Source organism: Abramis brama, assembly GCF_963993115.1.
Source record: "Abramis brama genome assembly, chromosome: 22".
Classification (NCBI taxonomy): Eukaryota; Metazoa; Chordata; class Actinopteri; order Cypriniformes; family Leuciscidae; genus Abramis; species Abramis brama.
In genome coordinates, this window is record NC_139984.1 from 23,880,446 (window position 1) to 23,904,862 (window position 24,417).

The 24,417-nt window shown below is 37.4% G+C and overlaps 2 protein-coding genes across 2 annotated transcripts in view; one reads left to right on the forward strand and one right to left on the reverse strand.

Annotated features, from left to right (window-relative positions):
• slc39a5 (solute carrier family 39 member 5) lies at positions 1 to 10,698 on the forward strand. The gene is made up of 12 exons (XM_084099631.1): positions 1 to 62; positions 705 to 873; positions 1,269 to 1,462; positions 1,550 to 1,700; positions 3,123 to 3,300; positions 3,399 to 3,568; positions 6,258 to 6,377; positions 6,513 to 6,570; positions 6,684 to 6,830; positions 7,081 to 7,161; positions 7,250 to 7,440; positions 8,109 to 10,698. The coding sequence occupies exons 1-12, from the start codon at positions 43 to 45 to the stop codon at positions 8,256 to 8,258; spliced, it is 1,629 nt and encodes a 542-aa protein (XP_083955757.1). The 5' UTR covers positions 1 to 42; the 3' UTR covers positions 8,259 to 10,698.
• ankrd52a (ankyrin repeat domain 52a) overlaps positions 9,082 to 24,417 on the reverse strand; it is a 23,770-nt gene continuing 8,434 nt past the window's right edge. The window contains exons 14-28 of the mRNA XM_084099630.1: positions 24,191 to 24,331; positions 24,047 to 24,109; positions 22,227 to 22,338; positions 22,033 to 22,104; positions 21,717 to 21,918; positions 21,542 to 21,629; positions 20,812 to 20,929; positions 20,506 to 20,725; positions 20,336 to 20,423; positions 19,935 to 20,021; positions 19,670 to 19,815; positions 19,481 to 19,563; positions 18,795 to 18,877; positions 18,498 to 18,589; positions 9,082 to 18,179 (exon numbers count right to left, since the gene is read on the reverse strand). Coding sequence (XP_083955756.1) covers positions 17,929 to 18,179; positions 18,498 to 18,589; positions 18,795 to 18,877; positions 19,481 to 19,563; positions 19,670 to 19,815; positions 19,935 to 20,021; positions 20,336 to 20,423; positions 20,506 to 20,725; positions 20,812 to 20,929; positions 21,542 to 21,629; positions 21,717 to 21,918; positions 22,033 to 22,104; positions 22,227 to 22,338; positions 24,047 to 24,109; positions 24,191 to 24,331 — 1,846 coding nt within the window. The 3' untranslated portion in view covers positions 9,082 to 17,928. The remainder of the gene's footprint in view (positions 18,180 to 18,497; positions 18,590 to 18,794; positions 18,878 to 19,480; positions 19,564 to 19,669; positions 19,816 to 19,934; positions 20,022 to 20,335; positions 20,424 to 20,505; positions 20,726 to 20,811; positions 20,930 to 21,541; positions 21,630 to 21,716; positions 21,919 to 22,032; positions 22,105 to 22,226; positions 22,339 to 24,046; positions 24,110 to 24,190; positions 24,332 to 24,417) is intronic.

The window sequence follows — 24,417 nt, forward strand, 5'->3', positions numbered from 1 at the left end:
TACAGGAGATCATGTAACGCGCTTAAGAGACTGCAGAAAATCATGGGTGGACAGATAGTCTGGTAAAGAGTTGATCCGTTAAAGCATAAATTCTACATTTACATTATATATATGTATATTATACTTACATATAACTTTAAAGACTGCGTGGTAAATGAATTACAATGTGCTTCCTGCAAGCTTTTGATTTAAGAATCTTCTAAAGTATTTATTCTTAAACATTTTTTTTTTAAATTATAGTAACAAGAATGGAAATTCTACACAAATAGGCTTACACAGAGGGAAATTGCTCAAATGTTGCTCTCTCCTAGCTCTGAATGTTTCTTAGATTTCTTCTAAATTTAAATAATAATAATAATTATAGCATATTTGCTAGAAAACCTGACTTTTAATTGCAGACTTTGGTGTCTTAGGAAATTTGAGCACGGTTTCAGACATTGTTGAGATCTCTTTAGAGCTGCTGTTTAGCCAAAATAATCTTTGATGCATTCATTTCCTATTATCACTGTAAAGCTGCTTTGAAACAATCTGTATTGTAAAAAGCGCTATGTAAATGATTGTGACTTGACAATTCTGATTGATTCAGCAATGCCTATTGAATTTTGATTCAGCAATGCCTATTGAATTATGCTTAATTAAAACTTATATTGATTGCTGAGGCCCACATGATAAAATGATTCATATTTATTTGCATTTTCCCCAAGGACGACTCTGAGCTTGAAGCTTCTGCTCTACCACTGTATGATTTCTGTGATGATCCCACCATTCCTCACACTGGCAACACATGCCCAGGTCGACAAGGTCAAGAAGTTGAATGAGAGCACACAAGTCAAATCTACACTGGAACAATTAGAGGAAGCTTTTGAAGAGCAGGTATGTTTAGAGGATTTTTTTTTTAAAAACTAAAGTTTAAGAAGCAGATTCTTGTCTTTGATAATCCACAGTGGCTTTTGTGATTTACTGGTTCCTACAAACCTTGTAAAGTAGATCTACCACATTCTTGTGGGATTTTTTTAAAACATAAAGAAATCAAGTGATTTTAACACTGAGCGCAAAAATCTTATCAACAATGACTCTGATGCAATCACTCAAATTGAACTAGGTTACAGTTGTAGTTTCAGCACCTGTGTTGAAATTCATGGATTGGGGATATAGTTGCAGACTAAGTTTATGACCCCAATGCACTATCAGAAAAATATTAACATATGTGGACCTTGAAAATGATGGCTGTTGACAAAATAGTAATTCAGATTTAATATTCTCTCAAGGGCTACTACTTGCAACGCCTGTTCCTTCAGTATGGGGACAATGGGACTTTAACCTATGAGGGTCTGCAGAAGTTGCTAGGCAGTTTAGGTCTGGGGGAAGTCAGTGTCCTTGAGATCCAACATGGTGGAGTGAAGCATTCGCATGATGACCATCATCATCCAAAGACCACAAACTCACCTCCACTCAAAGAAAGGTAAGATGGCTAAAGCTTTATTGCATTATCTTCTCTACACTCACAGATTCTTGTTGGTGCCAAAGACTAATCCATTAAAACTTTCAGTCCTAGACCTCACAATAAATCAGTGCTCAGTGGATCTCCTGCAGAATGGGGTCACTCTGACTATTTTCCAAACCCTGGCCTAAGACACAAAGTGGAAGAAAGTGTGTCACCACTGTCAGACCATCCTACAGAGAAACACCTTCATGGGAATGTGAGTATTTTCTCCTGAACTTCCTGTTAGGGTGTTATGGACAAAGTCTACGAAATGAATCCTCTTCACTATCACATGACCAAAGGTCTGTTGATATCTTGAGGTGTGCAGACAGTAAAATTCAATCCATTTGCCTTTCCCGGTCTGTGTGAGGTACACAGACTATTTTGGAGAGAGATAATAATCACGTGCCCTGCTGAAAAGATTTGTTTTAACTGGTTAGTGCTGGTTTAATGCTGGTCTAGCTGGTGGGCCAGAAAAGCCATACTGTATCAGTAAAACTCAACTGGTAAAGTTAGTTGACCATCATGGTCATGTTGACATTTTCTGGTGATGCTGGTTGATCAAATCATACTGGTTAAACTCGAAGCCTTCTAAAGAAGCCTTCTTGAACCACCAGCATGCCAGCAGAAAATATTGTTAAAACACAGTATCTGGCATATGTAAATACATATATATGAGTATGGAAGCCCATTTCTTCCACATTAAAAAAATCATGCTTTGGTAAATCATAATTATGACATTAATAGTCAAAATTATGAGATACTAAGTCATAATTAAGAGATAAAAAAGTAAAAATGATGACATATTAGGTCTTAATTGTGAGTAAAAAGTTAAAATTATGACAAAAAATAATTGACAAAATTTGAAATGATAAAATATTGAAATTACGAGTTAAAATGTAATAATTATGAGATAAAAAGCCATAATTGACAAAAAGTTTAAATTATGACATGAAAACCATAATTATAAAATAAAAAGTCAAACTTATGCTAAAATGTCGACATTATGAGTTAACACTGTAATAATTATGACACAAAAGATTGTGAAATTATGATATAAAATGTTTAAATTATGAGCTAAAATGTCATATATATACATAAAAAGTTGAAAATACAAAATTATGAGATAATTGAAATGGAAATTTCGACTTTTTATCTGATAATTTTGACTTTATAATCTCATAACTTAGTATGTCATAACAGACATGACTTTTTATCTCATAATTTCAACTTTTTTGTCATACTTATCATTTACCAACGCATATTTATTTTCTTAAGTGCTAGATAGGTAGTCAGGTAGTCATTATTTGATCAAATATGAATATGAGTTTGGACTATTTTGCCTGTATATTATCTTAATGTGTCCCATAAGGAAAAGAATAGTTCTTTGCAATCGACCATATACTGACATGATGACCACTGCAACAATATTACAGTAATATTAAGTTCTGACTTCAGTGTATAAAACAAGAGAAAGTGTTAGAAATGGAAGTAATGGAAGTTTTACTCTGAAGAGCACTGTAATATACACCATTCCAATGGTAAGGAAAATTGACCAATCATAATCGAGTATTCCAGAGAGCCATGTAATAATGTTGAATCTGAATCTTATCTCACATTTCTTATTACCTTATCGCAGTGTCTAAACGTTACCCAGCTCTTGTGGAACTTTGGGCTGGGCCAAGCGTCCCATATCACTCCTGCCCACTTCACCTTCCTGTGCCCTGCCCTCCTGTACCAGATTGACACCGGAGTGTGTCTGCGACACGCAGAGGAGCAGTCACAGGGAAGCAAAACCAGTGAGGGTTTCCTCAGAGGTGTGTGTGTGTGTAAACTGTTTCCCTTAAGTGTGATATCAGAATAAATTTGTGTTTGTTTTAATGATAGTGATGATTAAACAATAATTTTACCTCAGCTCTAGGTTGGGCCTCCTTGGCACTCTTTGTCATCAGTTTGCCCTCTCTGGTTGCCCTGGGACTGGCACCCCTGCTTCAACCTTCTATCCTTCAAATATTCCTCTGCCCGATGGCTGGGATGGCAGTGGGCACGCTCTGCGGAGATGCCCTCCTGCACCTCCTGCCCCATGTAAGTAACACAATGCAAATTAAAAGTCACATAATTATTCTGTAATTCTTCAAATATCCCAGCTAACAAAAATATGTTATAAGAGCGTTTTGCTAATGTTCTAATAAAAACATTGTTTTAAATGTTCTCTGAATGTTTAAAAACCCCATGGTTTCACACACAGGGCTTAGATGATGCCAGGATTAGGCTTTAGTTCAATTAGGATAAGTAGTTTTTATAAACATGCCTTAGAAAAAAAAACATTTCTGGTGTGCATCTTGAGACAAAACAATGACACTGACATATTTTAATATATCAGTGCAAGTTGCTTTCAGTTAAAAGAGTTAAAACATGCATTTTAGTCTGGGACTAAAGGTTTAGTTCACCCAAAAATGAAAATTCTGTCATCATTTACTCACCCTCAAGTTGTTCCAAACCTGTATTATTTTTCTTCTTCTGCTGAACACCAAAGAAGGTATTTTGAAGAATGTCGTTAACCAGACAGTTGATGGCCATTGACTTCCATTGTAGGAAAAAAAAGTCATCCTTACATTCTTCAAAATATCTTCCTTTGTGTTACTTTTGAATGTTCTCTGAACAATCTGAAACAAGCAGTAACATTTAAAAAATGTTAGATGAACTAAAACATTTCAGAACATTTCAGATGTATAAATAAAGTTTTTGTGCTAATGTTTTGAGAACATTATTAAAGACCAGATAACTTTGAAGGAACATTCTATTAACGTTACTGGAAGACATTTGTTCACAACTTTGAAAGAACCTTGCAAGAACATTAGCTGAAGTTCTGAGAATGTTCCCTGTTAGCTGGGATACAATAAAATTATCTATTAAATTATAGATAAATGATACTGTGATACTGTGTGTGTATATATATATATATATATATATATATATATATATATATATATATATATATATATATATATATATATATACACACACACACAGTATATATACATATATAGATAGATAGATATAGATATATAGATATACAGTGAGGAAAATAAGTATTTGAACACCCTGCTATTTTGCAAGTTCTCCCACTTGGAAATCATGGAGGGGTCTGAAATTGTCATCGTAGGTGCATGTCCACTGTGAGAGACATAATCAAAAAAAAAAAATCCAGAAATCACAATATATGATTTTTTAACTATTTATTTGTATGATACAGCTGCAAGTAAGTATTTGAACACCTGTCTATCAGCTAGAATTCTGACCCTCAAAGACCTGTTAGTCTGCCTTTAAAATGTCCACCTCCACTCCATTTATTATCCTAAATTAGATGCACCTGTTTGAGGTCGTTAGCTGCATAAAGACACCTGTCCACCCCATACAATCAGTAAGAATCCAACTACTAACATGGCCAAGACCAAAGAGCTGTCCAAAGACACTAGAGACAAAATTGTACACCTCCACAAGGCTGGAAAGGGCTACGGGGAAATTGCCAAGCAGCTTGGTGAAAAAAGGTTCACTGTTGGAGCAATCATTAGAAAATGGAAGAAGCTAAACATGACTGTCAATCTCCCTCGGACTGGGGCTCCATGCAAGATCTCACCTCGTGGGGTCTCAATGATCCTAAGAAAGGTGAGAAATCAGCCCAGAACTACACGGGAGGAGCTGGTCAATGACCTGAAAAGAGCTGGGACCACCGTTTCCAAGGTTACTGTTGGTAATACACTAAGACGTCATGGTTTGAAATCATGCATGGCACGGAAGGTTCCCCTGCTTAAACCAGCACATGTCAAGGGCCGTCTTAAGTTTGCCAATGACCATTTGGATGATCCAGAGGAGTCATGGGAGAAAGTCATGTGGTCAGATGAGACCAAAATAGAACTTTTTGGTCATAATTCGACTAAACGTGTTTGGAGGAAGAAGAATGATGAGTACCATCCCAAGAACACCATCCCTACTGTGAAGCATGGGGGTGGTAGCATCATGCTTTGGGGGTGTTTTTCTGCACATGGGACAGGGCGACTGCACTGTATTAAGGAGAGGATGACCGGGGCCAAGTATTGCGAGATTTTGGGGAACAACCTCCTTCCCTCAGTTAGAGCATTGAAGATGGGTCGAGGTTGGGTCTTCCAACATGACAATGACCCGAAGCACACAGCCAGGATAACCAAGGAGTGGCTCTTTAAGAAGCATATCAAGGTTCTGGCGTGGCCTAGCCAGTCTCCAGACCTAAACCCAATAGAGAATCTTTGGAGGGAGCTCAAATTCCGTGTTTCTCAGCGACAGCCCAGAAACCTGACTGATCTAGAGAAGATCTGTGTGGAGGAGTGGGCCAAAATCCCTCCTGCAGTGTGTGCAAACCTGGTGAAAAACTACAGGAAACGTTTGACCTCTGTAATTGCAAACAAAGGCTACTGTACCAAATATTAACATTGATTTTCTCAGGTGTTCAAATACTTATTTGCAGCTGTATCATACAAATAAATAGTTAAAAAAATCATACATTGTGATTTCTGGATTTTTTTTTTTTAGATTATGTCTCTCACAGTGGACATGCACCTACGATGACAATTTCAGACCCCTCCATGATTTCTAAGTGGGAGAACTTGCAAAATAGCAGGGTGTTCAAATACTTATTTTCCTCACTGTAGATATAAACAATAATATTAAAAAACTAATAAAATAAATAAAAAATTCTTATTCATGTGCTATAGATGTTGGGTGTTTGTGATTTCAGGCCATCTTCAGTCAACACACTGAACATCAGGATGCTGTTTTCAAGGGTCTGAGTGTGCTGGGAGGACTTTATCTTCTATTTGTCTTTGAGAGTCTTCTGGGAATTAAGCAGCATTTCAAGGTGAGCTTCATCCAGTGGGAAACATATTTTTTGGACTTTCATTATGACCTGCTGACTTAAAAACACTTTGTTTTGAGGAAAGAGATGTGGAGTAGTTGTCATTTATCATTACAAACTGTTCCCTTCTTTTAACAGATTTTAAAGAAAAGGAGGCACAATGTAGAGTCTGGAAGGGAGCTTGACGCCCTGCAAGGTATTTTAACTTTTAACTTTAACTTTAAGGTAACATTTAACACGTGAGAAAGAGTGAACCAGAAAAGAAAAAATGATTACGCAACTTATAAATGCATCCATACTCTGTTATAGGTACCTCATTAGCCAATCAGAATGAGAGCTCAGGGCATGGGCATTCTCATTGGCAGCCTGGACCAGGGAAAACAGGCATCAGAAGCATGGCATGGATGGTGGTGATGGGAGATGGAATACATAACCTTACAGATGGACTAGCCATTGGTAGATAAAACGATCACTCATTAAAGGTGTACTAACTACTAAATAATAATATTAAAATTAATGTTTAATTAATTACACTCTCATTAGATGAAGATATTTGCAAAAAATAAATTATATATTACCGTGTATTGGTGCACAATGTAAAATGTTTGCTCTGTAACAAAACAGGCTGAGAAACACTGACCTTTAATTTAGGTATAAAAGTATTTTTGAATGCATTTAATCTTAATTTTTCCTTTTTGTCCTCTAGGTGTTGCATTTTCTCAGAGTCTGACCGGTGGACTCAGCACTACGATCGCTGTGTTCTGCCATGAGCTTCCGCATGAGCTGGGTACATGATTGAGTCGTTTCTAGTAGCCTATAAATGGTCATTATGAATCATCAGTATTGCATATATATATGTTTGCTCTTGTCTGCAGGTGATTTGGCGGTTCTGTTGGCTGCAGGCTGGCCTGTACGCAGACTGGCTGTGTTCAGCGCAGTCTCGGCTCTGCTGGGCTTTCTTGGTGTTTTTACAGGGACGGCGTTGGGAAACCAGTGGGCGACGCACTCACCTTGGATTCTCACCGTCACAGCTGGGGTCTTCCTTTATGTTGCTCTTGCTGATATGGTAAACATTAAATGTTCATTTAAGACTTTATTTTATTTGAAAAGCTGACATAATTCAGAATGCCTATGTCATGAAGTCGCTGCTGTTAACTACAATGAAAAAAAAAATTGTGTAGGATTTCCTTTAAAACAATTTTCACTCACAAATTGCTAGTAATTTCACAATTAAGTATAAAAAAAATGGCAAGTAACACACCGAATTAAACATGAAATTTGAAGTAGAAAGACTGAAGGTTACACTTTACAATATGGTTCTATTAGTTAATGCACTGACTAATGTCAAGTAACAATAAGCAAAACATTTATTAATCTTTGTTAATGTTAGCTAATAATAGTACAACTGTTCATTGTTAGTTTGCGTTAGCTCAGATCCATTAAATAATATAATATTAATATATAGGCAGGCTAACAGATACAACTTTTGATTATAATAGGCTCAATGTACTTGTAAATGTTTTAATTAACATCGAAGATTAATAAATGCCTTAGAAATATTTTTCAATGTTATTTCATGGTAACAAATTGAACCTTTTTGTGTTATCATGCCGACATAGAACACACTGTTGTTTTATTTACAACTTTACCATTGTAGTTGATGTTAAAGACTCCACTGCATCTCCATAACGGTCATAATGAATACAGTATCTTTATATAACGCTGTTTCCCTAGATGCCGGAAATGCTCCATGGAGATGCTGGATCTCTGAGCCCTCTGAAGCGCTTCCTCCTGCAGAGTCTGGGCCTGCTGATAGGGGGCGCCATCATGCTTTGCATCGCCCTTTTTGAGGATCATATTGCCATTAGTCTGGGAGAAGACTAAGGATATAAACTAAAGAATATTCATATGCAACTTCATCCTCAGGATATCACACCAGTGTGAGAATTTCCATCCAAACCAGCAGTATTGTGTACATACCTCATCCCATTATGAACTACTGTGTAGATGTGGATATTCTGAAGAAAGTGCACTGGATAATGGATCGCTATAAAAAGAGGAACAGTGGGAGGATCTCATACATAGGCATCATCGGTCAACATATTTTAAACTGAAGAAATTTATGTGGGAAATACGTCTTACTGAATGATGTGATTAAGGAGATTCTAGCCAGTTGATGTAACTGTAACTTGCCCTATGAGGCTAATAGTCATCAATACGTCTTACTTTCATTTATCATATAAGTATTTCTATGCCTATGCAACCTTAAATATTGTTTTTTTTTATTTTTATGTATTGAACATGGTTGCTGTTAAACTGATAATCTACAATCTTTACAAATTTACAATAAGCATGTCATTGTTTCCAGCAAAAGGGTGTCTTTCAATTTTAAATTGGTTATAATTTAATACTTTTTATATTAGAATAATTTCCAGCTATCATCGCAAATTAAAAACAGTTTTTGCAATAAAAATGGTTTAACGAAAAATATAGCTCTTCTTGACATTCATATGATTTGCTAAAGAGAAGGGAAAATGGATTGACCTTAATTTGAACCAAAGCAGTTTAAAAATTCCAAGTTAAAAGGCCTAATACTATGCGATTTAAATACATCCCATCACAAACATGTAATATTTAATAAAATATGCTGTTACAACATGCTAACATTGTGTAGTGTTAAGAGAAACAGAAGACACACAACAACAACTTGTATGTAGCAATAGCATTTTATTTCAACATTACCAATTCTAAGCCACGATACTGAATGACAAGACCTACTGGCTGCAGCAGTTCATGAACCTGACTAACAAAAACATATGGGATTTTTTTTTTTTTTTTTTTTGTCTTTAAAGTCAGAGAGACCAATTCATTTTTAATAAGCTCAAATTAAAAATGATTATGTTCTTTCTTACTTAAATACATGTACAGAGTTTCACATCTGTTAGTAACAAGTAACCATTCACAAGCTCATACTATGAATTAACAAGGCAAAGTGCTTTCAGGATTGCATTGTCACATAAGGAAATGAATGGCTTGAGGTCTTTTTGTGGGGTTGAAAGGGTGAAGGTTCTCCTTCCTCAAGTCTAGGAAGGGGTCACGTGACCGTCCTGACAGATTCAGGTAGAATCCACCGAATTCGCCCCGTGCCCCCAGGTCCAAAATGGATATGTACAGAGGTACAAAGTTGGCAGGGTGGTGGATAGCTAATGCGAATTAGCCAGTGACCGGCGTAGTGTTTTTGGAAGGGCGTAAGGCTAGGGAATTCTACATACCCCATATTTTAGTACAGAATGAATGTGCATAACTCAAACCAACCAACCCCCTTTCAAACCCCCACCACCAGTAGAAAATTGAGTTGTTGCTTCAGTACCAAAGTCATACAACCATCCACGCACTCTACTGAACTCGACCAAATACACGTACATACCATGAAGAGCTGTAAACTTGAGTTCAGAGCGCTCACAGTGAACATTTAGAAGTGAGAGAAAGTGAAAAAACGGAGGGGAAATAAATGAGCACAAATGTAAATGCCAGCTAGTATAGGCTGATATTTTTCTCCGTTTTGTCAAAAAAAAGAGCAAAAAGCAAAAAAAAAAAAAAAAAGCAGCGATAGAGGCAAGACACATTTGACATCATTTGAAATATAATGGGGAGGAAGTTGAATTTGAAGAAGAAAAAAAATACACTCACACACTAAAAAATAAAATCATAATACAGTCTGGCTTCACATTCCAGTGGTACTCGTGTATACACTTACAAATGTCATGTTACACACAGACAGACACACAGTCGAGTACACTAATTGTTGTCTTATATCACCGATTGTTGGTTATAAGTTATATCTGTTCCATATACATATATATTTCCATTTGTCAACAACTGGTGGAGATTTAGATGCATCAAGCTGTAACACAGAGGTAGGATAATGCTACTTAAAATGCCTCACGTTTCGCTAATTCTAAAACCATTGTGTTTGTGACACTGCGGGTATGGGTCAGACTTGAAGCGGCAAGCAAGTCGTGATCTTATTGTTTGATATGGAATTGGTGTGATGTCATAGACCCTGCAATGGTCCCAGGCTTCTGCTGGTGATGGTATCTCCTACACGTTTAACTTAAAGATAGACAGGATAAGAATATTTGCAGATATGTCGATGAGGTATACAGGGTTGATATGACCCCTGTTTGTCGAACTCGCACGCACAACACATACACACCGGGTGCTGCCCTACACGATCGTGACCACGTTTCCATCGTCTAAACAATTAGCAGAGAGCAGCTTGGGTTTCAATTCTCAAGTAAATAGTGCAGTTCGGTGGCTTTTTTTTAAAGTCAGGGTCACATTTCCTTCACGTCGTAATGCGTTTCCGTCACATCACAGAGTCGAATACTTGGCATGTTCAAGCGGCGCTTGACGGTAACCCTGTTTTATCAGAAATAAATGAGCCTTTCATCCATCCCAGCCTTTAGGTTCAGCATTTTGGCGATGGAAACGTAGCCACCGTGTAGTATTTTTGCTTTTCTTGAAACAGCAATCTTTTGGAAAGTCTTAAAGACGGCAGGTCTTAGTGAAACTGGATTCAAACACGGAACGCAGGAGGTCCGCTCGATTAAAGCCAGTCGCTTTGAAATGGCCAAATCCTGCACACATCCAATTCACATTCAGTTTGACTGAAATAAGGCTCTCTCAGCACTGAAATCTCTTATGTTTGTTTCAGTTACAAGAAGAGGGTGTTAACCTAAGGTGCCACAGATTACATAGCCAGGCCAAAAGCAGCCAGAGCCAACAAATCTTTAGAAATATACAATTGTCTCTTGATACATGTATTGCTTGTTCTTGAATGAAATCAAGTGGCCATCTCTACAGAGACATACATTGGTCCTATGTTGTGAAATACTAGATTACTTTATTCAGTGTGCTCCCTGTGATATCAAATATGAAGTCATTGATTGCTTGAGGCCAAAATGAAAGAGCTTAAAGTTAAGTTACTTTGAAGATTATTATATGACTTCTGGTATTAACCGTCAATGGTATCTCTGTTTTGTTCAATGAAATTCAAAGGAATGTTTCATTATGGTACAAGTTCCATTTTTCTTTTTTGAATTTGTCAAAAATTTACAAAGGCATGAAACAACAAATATTGGGATCTTTATGTCAAAAAAAAAAAAAAAAAAAAAACCCGATTCAAAGATCAGCAATGAAACGTTCTTTGGTACCGCAGAACATATGGCCCAAAGTTCAAATGTTGTGTGGGGAGAAATAAAAACCTGCATATTTCACTGGTGACGACAACAACAACAACAACAACAACAACATTCAAGATACCATTTCCAAATACAGCTATCACAATCTCTAATCCAAAAAAGAACTGTAATTCCTGGCAATGCACTTTGCTTTTGGTATCAATTGATCAGAGGTAAATTAACAGGTCTAAACACCCCCCCACAAACATACACAAATGCTTAACATGCCACAAAAAGCAGACACTGACTTTAAGTGGCGCAGAAGAAGGTTCATGGAAAACGGCACTCTCTGACCTATCAACTGATGAACAAACAGAAATGCCATCTTTCCAGTAAGCAAGAAGTATCGATAAGGCTTTGACACCTATCACAGTTTCCACCAAGTCCATTGTACATTCCACAAGAAAGTGCCACTTACGAAGGCAAAGCAGGAAGGAGTTCAAATTTATACAATCCAAAAAACATAAATAAGTGAAATTAAATACCCTGCTTAAAGGAAGAAAAAACAAAACATGATGGATTATGTAAGAGGGCATTTTCCTCCATTAAGGATACTATGGCGCACAAAAAAAGTTATTGCACTTCAGTCCATTTCAGGTGGATACTTTGACGTCAATACAACATAGAGAAAAGGAGTCATGCCAACATTCTACAAGACACTGGGTTACAACTAATCTCCAATGCATTACCACACGAAAACGACACGGCACACGTCTACTTCACTAAGAGATCACACTTTGTAAAACTAAACACGTTTTTTTTCCATAGAGTTTCAACAGGTCACTAGCTAGAACCGATCAAATGTTTCGCCATTGTGGTTGAAGTAAATTTACAAAGGTTATTTATTCATTTGCGGTGTTGTGACAAATTTGATCGCAGGTTTTGATGGCTCAAAAACGCAACCTCGTGGATGGTGGCTATTTCTGAAACTTACAACAGTTGTTCATTCATAAGGCTCACTAAAGGTGTTTAATGGAAGACCATACCCTGTGGCATGTACTTGATAACAAAAGGCACAATCCCACACACTCGTCACAAAGTGTAGTACTTTAAAGAGATGATGAAGATGCTTGCAGACTCCAAAGAAATAGCAGCATGCCACGCAAAGCAGTCATTTTCTCAACCGAAGCCAACAAGCAAGTGAGGTCGGTGTTAGATTTACAGATGAACTTCTGAAGGTCCGTGATCGGTCAGTGAAGCTCTTGGGCTATCTCTGGTGGCACTATGCAACTCTGTGAGATAAAAAGAAAATATTCCTGCATAGCTTTTTTTTTTTTTTTTTTTTAAATATGAAAATGTATTTTAAAGGGATCCCTACGTGCCCTGTCAGATCAGCCAATCAGTCAGGCTCCGATGGTCTTCTAAATAGCCTTATGAAAACAAGCTGCTGGCGAGAACAAAAAGCAGCTTTTTTTTCTGACTAGATCATTCGCTTGCAGATTTACAATTTGAACTATTAGCGCTTATAAAGTAGAAACGTGAAGTAACACTAAGCCAGGGTGAAGGACATCATTTAAGTTCAAGAGCACCCCTTGAAAACTCCAATGTTTCCCATTTCAAGGCCTTGGAGCGTGACCTTAGGATTCTAGTTGCATGGATCATGCGTAGCTAAAAAGCCCACCCAAATTACATGTACCAGTATTTATAGCACGATAGATTTTAAGGACTGCTAGTTGATGAGGTAAGATTGCCACGTCAAGGCAATACCGACCACACGTGAGGAATTACATCTTGCACATCTTGTGCTTCTGTTATTTACCTTGTTAGAAATATTTGCATTTATAACAATACACAAGTTTTACAACTTAAATGTTTCAATCAAGACACTGAAAAAACTGGGGACAAAATCTGACCTGTTTTGTAAAAAGAATTTACCGATGGATTTTAGATGTAGTTCCAAAGTCGTTCCAATACGGATTTTTTTTTCCCTGCAGACTTTCATTATGATGTTTTCATAAGTCACATTCAAGTGTGAAAATCAGTACTTAGAACCAGGAGAACTAAATCATGAATTTTTTTTCCTCAAAGTGTTTCTAGTTTCATGGTCAAATATTAAAAATCTAATTATTTTGTACAGCTAAATACGCATACGTGTTAAACAAAAACATTTTTCATTTTTCTATATCCTAGTGCAAAAACTCCTAATAAATTCCATGAAAATGATTATTTTTAGGCCAGAAGCCAGTATGGTACATCTTTCAGCAAAACAACCTGTAAAACTGTGCTTCTTATGAATCTCATCGAAATGAGATCCCAGGTTAACGACAAAATCTCTCAAGTGCTGCGACTGCTGAACTATACCATTTCCTCTTAAGGCAAAAAGTTGGGAGATAGACAAAGGTTAAATGAAACAGGTGTTTTGAGTATTGCCTTAAATGGATGTGTCTTCAAGTAGTAGGGACGCTGAGGTCCGCTGAGGTAAATCAGACATTCTATCAGCCATTAATACCTTAGCGAGAAAAACAAATGATATCGGTACAAATATGCAAGGATGGACATACAATAAGGACACTGAGTTAGCTACAATTAATCTGCTTTCCAACAAAATGGTTACAATTATTAGACAACTCTAGTTTACAACTGCCTGCAAGTAACTGCAACCATTATAGCTTGGTCAACAGGCAATGAAAGCTGGCCCTTCATAGCAAAGTTGCGTAAAAAAACGAACACAAAAAGCTCCTTAAACTGCACATTTTGTTGATCCAGAAGAAAACAAGAAAAGCTAAGTAAATGTGTCATTTTGGTAAATTTCAAATTTGCCCTTCAGTTAATAATGAAATTAAGGCGTTTCATAATTCCATTGCGTAGACATAAACCTCAAGTTATCAATGGTTCGTGGGTTTGATTAATTACAATGGAAGATTTAGAAAATATTCTTTTTAAAGGAGCCGTTGACTGAATGACTCAACTCCGGCTATTCAATTAATAAGGGCAAATGTTGAGTTATGGCTTAGCCTTGAAAGCGTCCACTTCAACAAATGGAGGGGAGCTCCACTAAGAGTTAACCAGCCCATCAGTATAGCTCAGTTAAGAATATACTGGCATTTTGAGACAGTCTGATTGTGAATATACTGGCATTTTACAATATATATATATATAAAAATGGGCACAGTAGCTTATGTTAGCTTGGACTTCATTATTTTTTTTGGTAATGGTCTTGATGCACACTCAAAAACTGAACCCAAAGAATCATTCATTCACATTTTACAAATGTGTCAAAATGAAAAAGGGAAAAGAACAGTTATGGCACTAAATGATTTTAGGGAGGAAACTCCCCTTTATAAGTTATACTCTACCCTAAAAAAAAGAAAAAAAGAAAAAGAGTCTTGCCACTTTGTGACCGGTTCCCTTATTGTTCGAACACAGAACACCAGATGCACCAACTCAATCTATTAAAAGCTCTGAAAGGGTTCAGTTCCAAAGTTCCTGTCGTCAAGCTAATTATTTCAATCGCCAACTACTGCATACAAGATTTTCACCAACATCGAAGCAAGCTGCTTTTATCACGGCATACATTCGACGAAACAATTCAACAATTTTAGTGCAATGCCAATAAGACAATTAGAAATTTGAGGAATTAAAACAAGTACATTTTAGTTTGTTTTGGCTGGATAAGAATTTTTATCGCTAATAAATAGACAAAGATCACCTCTAAAAAAAATTAGCTCCAAGATACAAACCGAAAGCAGCACTTTTTTTCCACCAAATGAAATGCATCACTAATCACAGGCTCCACGGGCACTTGTTTTTCGAAATCAACTAAGTGTGGTATGACTAGCTAGACTAAATTTATAAATAATAATTTGTTTTTTCTACAACTATAAGCAGAATAACCGGCAGTGCAAAAAACTTCCAAGCTCAATCAACTTGCACTTCATTATCGTACCCTGTGCTGTCTATACACACACTACTTCCCCTCCACCAAACCCCAGCAAAAGTTAGTGTACGTGATAAAGTCAAGATCAAGTACAGGTAAATAAGCTTGAATTAAACTCCCACAAAGCAACTTCCTCTTAGTCAAGTTTAGAGATATTTCCCAGGCAAAACACTGATATAACTCGACTAATCCGATTTGCACGCATGCAAGTAGAGGTCAGATATTTGCCCATTTACAGCTTGTGATAGATGCAAAAGCGTATTTTTCCAACCTTTTTTGTAACTGAACAAGCAAGTGCTTTATATCAGGCTAGCGTAGAGTGGAGAATCTTGTTTAAGCAGCCAAAAATTGTCATTACAATGACGAAGAGGTCATTTCATAAATCAGTATAAATATGCTCTCCACACAGCCTTTAAACATCTAACGTTACGGTTTCATTTTTCTACGCACCTTCATTCATCAATAAAATATCAGTTACAATACTACTATATCTACATCACTAAAATCCTGATATACTGTAGTGAAAATAATAGTATTGGTATAATTGAGAACAAGTCCACATTTCATACCTGAAGTATGCATTAGTTCGTAGATGTGTTGAATTAAGGGGAATAGATCTTCCTAATTGTAAAAAAAAGAAAAAAAAAAGATGCTTTTGCTTGTTTAAGAAAAAAGAAATCCATGGCAAAATTAAAAGCCCTTTCAACTGATTGTCTCATTACTGACTGAGCATATATTGCCTGTTTGTGGTGCACAAAAAAAGGGATGTTTCAAAAACACTCATTCACATGTTGTTATTTTGTGTTTAGGTGCAAAAAACCTAAAGGAAGCACAATCTTAACTTTATTAATTAATCTACCTTTGGCAATAAGGAAGCATTTTATATAGAGCAGGGGTGAATATTATTGAAAAGAAAAGGTTTATAATTGAAAAGATAATGCTTTTTTTTTTTGGATATCTGCAAGTGCCTAATAAAATGCTATTTAGAAATCACGCAACTTTGGTCATACCCATGACTGCTCCCCAACACCATAAACAAATGTAAAAAGGTCCAATCAGCCTCAACACTTCATTTTTTGACATGTACACTCCCCCAAGTGGGTTCTTGATACATGAATCAAACATCCATCTATTTAGCTAATCATTTCATAACGGATTATAGTGAAATACTCAACTCATGTTTCACTAGTCAAAGCACCATCTCAACAACTTTGGGGAGTGCATATGGTGTGTTTAACTAATTGGACACTAAATAGTCAAAAATTAATTCAGTAGGCACTATGAAAGCAACTCCATTGTTATATATATTATAACAATAAACGAATAAAGCAGTAGATTTATTGAAGATATTTTATGAGGCCCTGCCAACCCAAAACAAACCAAAATAAATAAAACCGAAGGTCCCAAGGAGCAAGTACTGTGTATGACGTTTGCATCTGTAATGACATTTGTGCTTTCTATACTTCCTTAGTGTAGTATCTTCATAATGTTTTAAACGCCCCCAATAATGACACTTTAAACTCCTCTTTCTTCTGCCCACCTGCAAACAGTGATCTGGACTACCTATTACCTTTATTGTAAACCTAATATGAATTTACCCATCCAAACACTATCCCTTTTCTCTCTAACAGTAAACAAGCATTATATTATATCAGACCCCTCTACCAGGAGGTCATTGGTCTTTTGGCTTAAGGTAGCATGGTTTCCCTTCTGTCAAAATGATTCTGTTAGGTTGTTTGTTTTTTCCTGATCTGTGCTAAATCAGATTGCACCTCACATAAAAACCTCAAAAAGTAAGAATCAAGTATGGGATGAAAAACTAGGACTGTTGCGCAAAAGTGGATGTCACACACACAGCGCAAACACGCACGCACACAAACATACACACAAGACCACTATCAAATACATGGTCCCGCAAATTCATGCAAATCTAGTGTAACCCGTTTAAATTGTTCCTCAGGGCAGGCTGTAAATTCCTATGCAAGGCCACAGCGTCACGCAAATAGGAGGCATGATATGGAAACCCATCCATTATCACTGTTACCATGGAGACACACAGCTGCATAATTCTAACAAACCGAGTCAAATCGACTGCAATGAAGAAATAAAAGGACTGACTCGCCAGTGATGGATACTGGTTCGAATAGATGGCTTAGATTCAGATTTTAGACTTATTAGACTCATATTGAATGGACAGCATCTAAGATGGGAGTCAGGGGGTGGGAGGAAAGGGAAAGTGGGGGGAAATAAATAGAAATAAATAGCTAAATTTGTCCTCTCGTGTTCGCTCTCTACCGAGACGTGAAGAAAAGCTCTGATACTGGCACAGGAGGGATGTGTGGCTGTAATTGCATATAGGTGTATCTAGGTGTGTAGAGAGGACCAAACCAAGCGACCACGTGGGTTTTTTTTTTTTTTAACAAGTAAGAACGCCTCACTCGGTCAAGCAGCCATCCAAGCCGATGGTAGCACCATGGCGATCTTTGCCGTAACCATGGTGAAGGCCTCCATTGGGCAGGGGGGGGCAGGCGGCGGTGATGCCACAGTGCTTGAGCAGGTTGAGGCTGGGAGAAGAGGGTGAGGATGAGGAAGGTGTGGAGGAGGAAGGCTTCATGGTTGACAGAATGAGAGCTAGGCAGTCAGCAACAGCTTTATTGGATGCGCAAGCCAGGGCTGGCGTATGACCTGTGACATCACAAAAACAGAGACATTTAGAAGAAGAAAGAAACTCATACAGGTTTGGAACAACTTGAGGGTGAGTAAATAATGACAATTTTCATTTTTGGATGAACTATCCCTTTAATCTGGCTAACCTAAACTGGTGATAATCAACAGATTTGCGATGTTCAGAACTAAAATCAATGTGTAAAATTTGTTACTAGAATGCAAACTTCAACAGTATTAACATTTGTCCCACCCACATTGTCATTTACTGCTGTGAGCAACTAACAATTTTTAACCAAAATCACAAAACATGAATTTTCCTGTTCTATACTGTCTTACCTTCCTCATCCACTGCCAGCACTGTGGCTCCACGATTCAGCAAGGCCTGAACCACGGTGGCCAAGCCATTCCTGGCGGCAATGTGGAGGGGCCTGAAATATAGATCAAATTAAAGTTACAATGCTAAAAGTTTTGCCAAGGTGGGGCTTTTGGGACAAGGTGGTGTGTATAATTACTGTCACAAAGGTAAACAAAGCCCATTTTCTGCGTCAGGATGCTCAAACAAAGAGCTGATAATGATACAGAGCCATGCACAACCTTTAACTTGTATTTGCAAACTGTGACAAAGATACTCACATCTGAAGCATACTGTTGGTTGCGTTTATGAGGATAGGGTTGTGGATTTCCTTCAAGATCAGCATGGCACACATTTCATGAGCCTTTAAACAGTAATATTCACAATGTTAGCAATACGCACATTTGACAAGTCTAAACAAGTTTTTAAAAATATAAAAAATGTATTTAAGGAATATCGATTTTTCTTCCATGTTTTAATTTGAACTTTAACAGTAAATCATTTCATTTGATTACATTTTCAAAAATTACATTTATCAAATTAAATTAAAACAGACAACTAAGAATAAAAATAAAATAAAAAATAATAATTATGTAAAAAAAAGGTAGAACATTTAAAACCTAAAAAATAAAACATTTCATAGATCCCTACTATTGTAACAATAAATTATTACAATTAATTCAATTTATTAGACATGCTTTTTGATTATTACATTTTAAACAACCCATTTGTAAAAAAAATAAAAAATAAAAAATAAATTTGTGAAAGATAAAACATAATTTGTGAAAAAAATAAATAAAGAAATTGTGCCCTAAAATATTTTTTTTTGTTAAACTTAAGTTGTTAAATTGTATAAGTTTCATGATTTCAATGCATGTGACATGCTTTTTGATTGCTAAAATTTAATTCAACCATTAAAATGGAATTAATTTCATTAATTTCCTAGGGCCCTAGCTATGTCTTTTACCTTGCTGCAGGCCAGGTGCAGGGCAGTGTTCTTGTTCACATCCAGGAGGGACAGGTCAGCTTTGGCTCTGTGCAGCAGCAGGGCTGCATACAACAATGAAAACATCTGTTAAAACTAAGGAGTCATGTTTTACAATGTCTGAGGGTTTCAGTATGGGATTACTCATATGACACATGGTGAAACTCTTACCTACGGCACCGCTTTGGCCATTATCGGCGGCCACCATCAGTGCAGAACGCCCTGAGTGGTCCACGGCGTTGATGTCAGCTCCGTGCCGCAGAACCAGCTGCAGCCCAGCCACGTCCTCAGCAACTGCGGCCGCGTGAAGCGGGGTCCTGGGAGCAAGAGGTCAGAACAGTCATTTAGCTAGTACAATTTATGAAATGGTTTTCAATTTGTAAGTATTTGACAGCTACTACAAAGCAGCTGTATTTAAACATGTACTTGCACTAACCTTCCTTTGGCATCCCTGATGTTTACCAGCAAATTACAAACACTGGATTCCAACAGCAGCTCTGCAGAACCACTATGGCCATTAATGCTGCAATGCGATGACAAGAACATGCAGCATAGCGATTAGAAAATGCATGCCTTAAATGAATTGCTGCTCATGAAACGATATTTTTGTGGAAACAATGATACAGTCTAAACTGCAAATATAAGAAAATAAGCAAAAAAAATGAAAGGATTAAAAATATTGTAGAGTGAATAATAACTAGAATTATTTATAACATGACTTTAAAAAAAAAAAAAAAAGAATTCCCTGACTTTTTTCAGTCTTTCCATGAATTATTACAACATTGAAAATAAGTACACCACCTTTGAAACTAAAAAGAGAAATACTTCAATACTCACAGAGCACAGTGCAGTGGGGTGAAGGGGTTTCCCTCCTGGATACTACATGGTTTAAGTTCAAGTAAAACGTCCAAACAGTCTTCATGACCTGCTTCACAAATAACACGTCACTTAATTAACCAAATATAGTTTTAGTAATGTTAAGGGGCTCATAAGGTCCGATCTCTTACCGTGATAGGCTGCCCAGTGTGCGGGTGTGTAGCCGTGGCGGTCTGTGATTGGGTCGTGGGGATGGGAGTGGTCAGCAGCAGAAAGAAGATTGGAGAGAATGTCAGCATGGCCACAAGAGGCAGCCAGATGCACCGCGGTTCGCCCCTGAAAATCTCTGCTGAGGACTGAGACATTGTGGGACAGCAGGGCGGTTATACAGTCCTCCCGACCCATCACCGCCTACAAAAACAGTCCTGGTTAGAAACCCCTCACATCATGAGGACTACGACGCATTGCAAACTTTAGTAATGTTTTCAGGATCTCACCCCTCTGTGTAAGGCTGTTCTTCCTCTCCTGTCTCTCATATCAGGGCAAGCTCCTCTCTCCAGCAGAAGATGCACGCAGTCAGTGTGTCCACCCAGCACTGCCAGCATTAGTGGAGTTCTATGAAGACAGGGAAACAGTGAGATCAACAACACACAATCAACTGGAATGAATAATTGTCTTTTTTTGTTTACATCTCTGAAATGTATATGGTATGAACAAGTATGATTTCAGTAAATAATCATCGCACAGGGTGTGAGATGAATAGTACTTAACTAAAATCTTACAAATGCTTAAATATCTCTTTTTGATTTGTAGCAGATCATATTTATTATTATTTGGAATATTAGTAGAATATTATGCAATAATAATGAATATTTAATTGCAATGTGGTTCAAAACAGGCTCAAGTCTTCATTTCAAGAAGTTATAATATATTTTTAATAATAATTATTAATTTCAATAATATTTTTAGCTATATTAATATAAAACAATATACATTTAAAAATATAAATACAATTATATTAATATTATAATACAAACTCAATAGTATAAAAAAATCTATATGTTAATGAGCTCATTCCAAATTGTTGCATATTTGGGCCATTATTAATTGCATTATGCATTACTTGTCATCTGCTTTCTTGCATATTAATACTGAATGCTGCGATTAAAAATTAGAAATATATATATTTTTTTAAAGAAAACAAATGAGCCATGAGCTCATACGTACTGTCCCTCCGCGTCTGTAACATTAACAAGATCAGCTCCTCCCTCACTACAGAGCAGCATCCGCAGACATTCTGAGTGGCCGTTGGCAGCTGTCAACAAACAAACACAGGAATGTGTCAAACTCCTGCATAATGATAAGTTTCACAAGCTAATTCACACATACATATATTCTGTACCTGCAACATGAAGAGGGCCCCATTTGCTGCAGTTTTCCGTGAGCAGGCAAGCTGCTGATTGGCCGAGCAGGAGCTCTACGCAGCGGGCATGCCCTCTTTGAGAGGCCACATAAAGCACAGAGCGCCCCACCGGGTCACACGCATCCACACACGCTCCAGACTCAATTAACACTGTGACACATTCCCAGTGACCAGACTCCACCTGATAAGAATAATCAATATATACATTAAACCAACAGGGGGCAGAGTTCTGCAGAATTACAGAATATCTGCTGATTTATATGTCCTGAATAAATAGCTGTTGTTTCGTTCGTACCGCCAAGTGTAGTGGGCTGACGGACCCATTGCTTTCATTGTCTCCAAGTGTGTTGAAGCACATCTCCAAAAGCTACAGAATAAAGAACAAAAAGTGATATAGCATACATCAAGTGTTAAACTTTGATAAAAAAATTAAACAAATAAAAAAGCTAAAAATCAGTGAACAATGCTAGAGTGAAAGGTCAATCTCACCAGCTCCAGGTTTTGTTTGTTGCCGTGGGCCGAAGCATAATGCACAGCACTGTATCCTTTAGTGTTGCACAGAGATGGATCAGCACCATTATCCAACAAATGCTCCACACACCTAAAAGTATAAAAATGTATGGGATTTAAAGACTGAAATAAGCAGTAATAACCCAAAACAACTTCTCATACTTAAGCCCTATTCGCACGGGATTAGTATTACCTGGCGACCTCTAGTAATTTGTAATAATTGCGGAGGTTGTCTGTGATCTTAATCCCGTGCGAATCGGCCATGTCTGTAATTTGTAAAGTAAAAATTCCCCCGCAAATGACCTACCATATTTCGGCGAACACCGAGGTCCTGTGATAATATTAGTCCCGTGCGAATCGGCATCTCTGTGATTTAACAGGGTGTATATAATTTTTTCAAAGTTTTTGTTTCCTGTGTGCTTTTTTATCCATCTTTCGTGAAGAATGGAGGCTGTGTTGGAGTGTTCTGATAGTATTTTGGGTGCTGGGTCATATGCTATACACCATGATACGATACAACTACAATTATCAGAAAGAGAAAGCTGAAAACCATGATTAGATGGAGATGAATGACATACATAGGCGTAATTTGCGGGTGGGACATGTCCCCACCATTTTTGAAACATCTCGCAGCACGAATGTACCAATACAAATAAATAAAACATCCCCAGTTAACTAGCAGAGCATTCATTTAGTTAGTTTGTAAGAGGCGATCTAGCGCTGAAATGTGTTGTTTTTGAAATCAAGTGATCAAAGTGCTCGTTGCCGCTGCGATCAGTGGCGCGGATACTGTGTTCTCTTGTGGCTCGCGCACAGTCTTCACTCGGGCGTGCGCTTCAATCCGTTGTGGAGACTCTATTCGTTCTGGTGAAATTACAAAACAAAATGCATACAAACGTATGCTTGCCTGATATACAACCACTGATAAACATCGGTTTTGATGAGGAAAAAAAAAAAACCTATACGAGTGTGGATTAGAACCCCGAACCTCTGACACGCTTGGCAAAAGTTCTACCACTAGACCATTTTAATATACATATTTTATTTAGCGGATTTATGCATTTATTCACGCATTCATAAATCCCCCCGTCCCCCGTCCCCCGTCCCACGTCCCCCGTCCCACCCACTTTTTAAAGTTACGCTACTGAGCATGCGGTGAGGAACATTCTTCTGTTTATGATATCATACAGCTAGACCTATAATAACGCCAAGTCATTTCCAAGCAATAGCCTATTGACATCATATCCGGGAGATAAGTCAGTAAATTCGAGTAAAATCACAGGCTTCGGTTATCCCGTGCGAATGCGCCACACGAAATTCAGACGTGGGGGGGTAATTTCTAAATCACACGAGGTCCCCAGATAATACTAATCCCGTGCGAATAGGGCTTTAAACAATACAGTTCAAAAGTTTGGCGTTTTAAATTTTTCAATGTTTTTTTTTTTTAAGTCGTCTCTTATGCTCACCAAGGCTTAATTTATTTGATTAAAGTTTGTGAAATATTTTTGCAATTTAAAATAACTTTTCTATTTTAATATATTTTAAAATGCAATTTATTTTTGTGTTGGCAAAGCTGATTTTTTTAGCATCATTACTCCAGTCTTCAGTGTCACATGATCCTACAGAAATCATTTTAATATGCTGATTTGGAAAAACAGTTGTGCTGCTTAATATTTGTGTGGAAACCACAAAACTATTTTTTTTAACCAGGTAATAGGTGCAAAGATGCGGCACAAAACAATAATAATAATAAAAAATTGTGGGTGTCAAATTCAGGAAAGAAATATTTGTGGACTTACAGGAAGGATTCCTTCTCTCCATCTTCTTGGTTCTGATGGGTGCTGGCATGGGGTCGATCCGTTCTGAAAAAGACACCAGACATTAGAACTGCTGTGTACACCGTGAACTATTATATTTAATAGATGTGTGTAAACGCATTTCACCTGCAGAACGCAGTCGATGCAGCCGAGTAGTGTAGAGGTGTACAGCCAGAGCGGTCGCGCTCGTTGACCTCCGCCCCCGCTCCAACCAGAACGACCACACACTGATACCTCCCGTTAGCAGCCGCATAGTGCAAAGGAGTCCTGAAGGAGAGACACAGACATTCTAACACTTAACATACAGGTGAATCTCATAAAAAGATATCCACATCATATTTCAAGCCAAAAGT